Raw genomic sequence first — 5,496 nt, forward strand, 5'->3', positions numbered from 1 at the left:
GGGGAGCGGGGAGGGAGGGGGAAAAAAAGAAAAAGAAAAATGAGGAGCTGATTCCAGTAGCCCAAGCGGAAAGCGAGTGTTTTGAGAATCATAAGGGCAACTAATGTATAAGTGTGCTTTACACAATTGATGTGTGTGTGTATTGTGTTGAGTTGTATGAGCCCCAATAAAATGATTAGAAAAAATTATCAAGGGTTCATGAGGGAGGGGGGAACGGGGAGAGGGGGGGGGAAATGAGGAGCTGATGCCAGGGGCTTAAGTGGACAGCAAATGTTTTGAGAATGATGAGGGAAATGAATGTACAAATGTGCATGTGCTTCACACAACTGATGTATGTATGGATTGTAAGAGTTGTATGACCCCCCAATAAAATGATTTTTTTTTAAAAACCCAAGCGCACTGCTGTTAAGTCCATTTCGACCTCTAGCAACTGTACAGGGCAAAGCAGAACTCATACTTGGGGTTTCTAAGGCTGAAAATTTTTAGGAAGCCAAACTGCCTCATCTTTCTCCCATGGAGGAATGGGTAGTGTTGAACCACTGTCCTTTCCATTCGCTGCCCAAATGATTAACTCATTGCATCCCTGGGAGTCCTGATAGCTAGTACAACCAAACCAAACTCACTGCCAATTCACAGCAACCCTCTAGGACAGGGTAGAACTGCCCCCTGTGAGTTTCCAAAACTTTTAACTACTGACAAGAGTAGAGAGCTGGCTGGTGGTTTCAAAATGCTGACCTTGCAGATTTCAGCCAGCAGGGATCCCTGAGTATCTCTGAATCTCTCCCTTCCTACCACTGTCATTGTCGCTACCTTAGTTCAGGTCCTTACCATCTCACTTCTTGAGTCAAACTCAAGTGGGCACTTTTCAATGATCATTTCAATCACTATGAAGCATCAAAGACTGTTAAACTTCCTTCTAAAAACGCTTCCATCCCATGCCTTTACTCTTTTATTCAATAAAAAGATATTGAATGTCCCTCTCCGTATTAGCAGGTCACATCCTGCTGGATGTAAGAATGACTGACAGTAGCTCACCTCTCTTTGCAGACCAGCAAGGATATACTGGGACATTCAATCTAGAGTGTGCTAGCATTTCCACCTCAGTTCATCCCTAGCTCATTCTGTTCATCCATCAACAGGATAAGGAGATGCCCAGGGCAGATGCCACATCCATCTTACACCTCAGTCTGACACATGAGCATGGCCCAAAATGCTTGTCATTACTCCACTTCTCTATCTACTCTGAATTTATCAAATAGGACACTCTCTTTCATGCTTCTAAGCCTTTGTACAAGCTATTATCTCAATTTGGAAAAACTTGCAGTTTCCTCTCTGTTGGGAAAGTGCTACTCATCTTTCAAGATCCAGTTCACACTTCAACTTCTCTAAGAAGCATGTTTAGTCAATCTAAGTCTGTCATTCCTACCTCTGCTCTTCTCGCATGACTATTTATCTCTACTGGAAGACTGAAAAGTCTGAATTATGATTATTATTTTGGAACTCTATCACCTTGTACATGGGCATAGCTTCAATGAAGATGGGAATTACATTATTCACTTCAAAATCTCTGCCATCTAAATTTTGGTGACACTCAAGAAACACACATTGTACAAACCAATGCAAGAATAGCAAACCTTAATGTTTTTTAATGAATTGTTGAAAGGGGATAGGGGGTGGGGAGGAATCTTCATTCATTCCCACAAAGCCTAAGTGAGCTTCTCAAGAAAATATGAATTCTAAGTTAAATATCACTCACATTTCACTCGGTCAATAGCCAAGCTTTCAAACTCTATCAAAGATATGTTTTCAGATGGCGGCTCGAGGTAAAACTGGAGGCTATGAGGGTAGGTGGCACTTCTCTGGTCACCTAACAATCTCAGCTTCATGCGCCTTTCAGAAAACTGCATCTTGGTTACCTTGGAAAGAAACGCATAGAAAGTTAAAATGCTGGACAATAGAGTGGAAAAGAAAACAACAACAAAATATCATACGAACAGATCAGAGATCTTTAGTTGAAGCGCACACACAAAATGGTCACTCTAGTTATGCCTGGATGGTGCTTTCCTGCATTTTCCTAATACTCGACTATTTTGTCATGGGGTGTATGGGAAATAGGAAGAGAGTTTCACCCTGGTGATCCTACCTTCCGGCAACATATCATGTGCTAGGAAGTGCCTGCTCAGACCTGTAGAAAGCCTCAGCTTTCTCCCGTGGAGTGGCTGGTGGTTTTGAACTGCTGATCTCCAGATTAGTAGCCCAGAGCATAATTCACCACGCCACCAGAGCTCCTTGACATCGCCCTAGATCCTTGCAATACCAATCATAAAATGAGATTTTACATGGGATGCATTCCTGAACTCCTGAGGAAGGGGCGTATATTCTAGATAGAAAAGAGATTGGATGAACCGGGTCCAGTTACTCCCAGTCTTCCTACAGGGAGAAAGAGAACTTTCGAAAAAGAAAAACCTGTTAGGGAGTCCCCACAAGTTCTTTCTGGCTACCACTCTGATCACCAACCACCACGGAGAAGCCATTTCCCCTGAACCGTCCCGGGAGCCCGCGCCTGTGCCCCAAACCAGCAACATCCCAACCCCGACCAGTCTTTTCAGTCCCGCCGCCCGCAAGGTCCTCTCAAGCTCGGAGTCGGGGCTCTCCGTCCCGCAGGCCGCAGCAGCTTCTTACCGGCCACAACACCGAGTGAGAAATACAAGCAGTGACGCTCAGCCCTGGTGGCGGGAGATTTCATAAGGAGCCGGAAGCGGAAGCAGTCGCTCCCTACAAGGCCCGCCCACAAAAGTCCCGCCCGCCCGCCAGCGTCGTCTGCGCACGCGCCCCCTGGTCGGGGGCGTGTCTGGATTCCGCCGCTGTAACCTTCTGTTTGCTGGCTGTCACCCACTCCATAGAGTCTTGTGACCCCCGTGGGTTTCCGAGACGGTTACTCTTGACGGGAGTAGAAAGCGCAATCTTTGTGCGGGAGCTGCTGGTGCTTTGAACTGCCGACCTTGCGGTTCACAGCCCAGCACAGAACCACTACACCACCAAGGCTATAAATTTAAAACGTTTTAAATAGCAGTGAACTAAGGTGTTCCTTGTGGTTTTAGGGGCGTGGGGAGGGCTCCAGGTTTTAAAGAGTATCTCATATTCATGGAGACGCCTTGGTGATGTAGTGGGTTACTCATTGAGCGACTACCTGCGTGGGTCGTAGGTCGAACCCACCATCTGCTCCGAGGGGGGAAAGATGAGGCTTTCTACTCCCAGCAAGAGTTAAAGTCTCAGATTCCTGTGGTGTAGGGTCGGAATCAACTGCGTGGCTGTGAGTTTGGTTTGGGACATCTGTATGGAGTTGGTAGATTTTAACAATTGAAACGAGTGTCAGAATGCTACAAAGCAAAACTTACACAGGCCCAAGGATGAACCAATGTAACTTCTTTGGGAGACACTGGCAACGGTTTACATAAATTGAGAGAAATGTGTTTAACCTGCAAGGATGGCAGGTTAAATTTTCACCCTACCGTATGAGGAGAGGGAAAACGGACATTTATCAAACTACTTTTTAGTATGCAGCTCACCAGGGCTTTGTTTTTCCCATGTAATCTGTCAGCTCTATAAAGTAGTTCATTTTACCCATATTTTGCAGTTGAGAAAACTGAAGCTAAACATTATTAGTTTGCCCATCAATATTCAATACATATTTGTTTTTGTTTCTATTGAACAACAACAGCAAAGCCTCACTACTATAGAGTCAATTCTGACTTATGGCGAGGCTATAGGGCAGCTGTTCTCAACCTGTGGGTCACGACCCATTTGGGGGGTTAGAACGACCCTTTCACAGGGGTTGCACTCTTCATAACAGCAGCAAAATTACAGTTATGAAGAAGCAAGAAAAATAATTTTATGGTTAGAGGCGTCCCCCACCACAACATGAGGAACTGCATTAAAGGAGCACCACATAGGAACGTTGGGAATCACTGGGGCATAGTAGAACTGCCCCTGTGGGGTTGTGAGATCCTAACTTGTTAAGGGAGTAGAAAGCCCTGTCTTTCTCCTCTTATATTGAACAACAAGCAGCAAATGGGCAGATCCAGGTTCAGGACTTTTTATTTTCCCCCAAAAGCCTTGCACATAATAAGCACCCAATGAAGCTGTTGTGGAGTGAGCGAATGCACACCGCAGAAATCATTCCTAGGTCTACAAAATTGGGAGATAGTAGATTTGCGGAAGAGACAGGTTCGAAAACCTGAGAAGCATTAAGGAGAAAATGCATTCTCCCAAAATTTTCCTGATACACTGCCTCAGAAACTGCTCTTCAGACCCACACCCAGCTCCCTTGCTTCCATCTTTGGGGTTTCAAAATCTGAAAATCAACCTCACTGATGGCTCTTTAGGAGGCTTGGTGGCTTAGTGGCTACATGTTGGGCTGCTAACCTCAAGGTCTCCCAGGAGAAAGATGCTGAAACCCATAGGGACAGTTCTACCTTGTCCTATAGGTATGTTGCTATGAGTTGAAGTCAACTTGAATGGCAGTGTTTGGGGGGCTTTTTAATGACCTCTATGAGTCAGACCTCTATTGACCCCATGGCAGTGAATTTAGGTTTTTGTTTTGTCTCACTAGGGCTTTAGAGTTGAGGAGCACTTAGCAAATCTGTAGCATAGTGACATAATATCCAATTGTACAGTGCCTTCTGAGAAGGGATCAAATTAGGTGAGACTGCTCTGCCTAGAACCTGTTCTAAGTTATTTACATATCAGTTCATAATTGTCTGAGGTGTTGTGTTGTTGTTGTCAGGTGCCTCTAGTCGGTTCCTTCTGATAACGACCCTGTGTACAACAGAGCAAAACACTTCTTGGTCCTGTTCCATGTTGGAGTTCATCAGTGCAGCCACTGGGCCAATCCATCGTGTCAGAGGTCTTCCTCTATTTTACTAAATATGATGTCCTTCTCCAAGACTGGTCTTTCCTGCCATCTCTCAAGTATGTGAGACAAGTCTCACCATCCTTGCCTCTAAACATTCTGGCTGGCCTTCTCACAAGACAGACCTGTTTGTTCTTTGGGTAGTTCATGGTACTTTCACTACATTTGCCAGAACCATAATTCAAGTACATCAATCTGTCTTCTGTCTTTATTATTCAATATCCAACTTTTACATACATAGGAAGTGATTGAAAATATCATGGCTTGGGTCAGAAGCACCTTCGTCCTCAAAGTTACATCCTTGTTTTTCAACCACGTTAAGAAGGTCTTGTGAAGCACATGTACCCAAGGCAAAATCATGTGAGGTAGGTTATCTGATTAAAACCATTTTACAGATATTTTTTCAACTGCTAAGAAAACAGAAGAGAGAGGAGTTAAGTAACATTTAAAGGTCACATAGTAAGTGGCAGACCCAGATTCAAAGCCAGAAAGACTACTCCCAAGGTCCCCAATGTCACCCATCTGCCTTTATAATCCCAAGACTACTCCCAAGGTCCCCAATGTCACCCATCTGCCTTTATAAT

General features: G+C 44.7%; 1 protein-coding gene across 2 annotated transcripts in view; it reads right to left on the minus strand.

The window, feature by feature from the left end:
* Window positions 1-5,496, minus strand: part of PRIM2 (DNA primase subunit 2) — a 407,580-nt gene that overhangs the window by 298,498 nt on the left and 103,586 nt on the right. The window contains exons 1-2 of one of the 2 annotated variants that reach the window (XM_045294843.1): window positions 2,683-2,757; window positions 1,757-1,916 (exon numbers count right to left, since the gene is read on the minus strand). In XM_045294843.1, coding sequence (XP_045150778.1) covers window positions 1,757-1,907 — 151 coding nt within the window. In that variant the 5' untranslated portion in view covers window positions 1,908-1,916; window positions 2,683-2,757. Of the gene's footprint in view, window positions 1-1,756; window positions 1,917-2,682; window positions 2,758-5,496 lie in introns of those variants that run through there. The other variant, XM_045294844.1, reaches the window with a different exon arrangement.

This window comes from Echinops telfairi, unplaced genomic scaffold (genome assembly GCF_000313985.2).
Source record: "Echinops telfairi isolate 266 unplaced genomic scaffold, ASM31398v2 ScPeMD7_3533;HRSCAF=4204_1, whole genome shotgun sequence".
NCBI classification, from domain to species: Eukaryota; Metazoa; Chordata; class Mammalia; order Afrosoricida; family Tenrecidae; genus Echinops; species Echinops telfairi.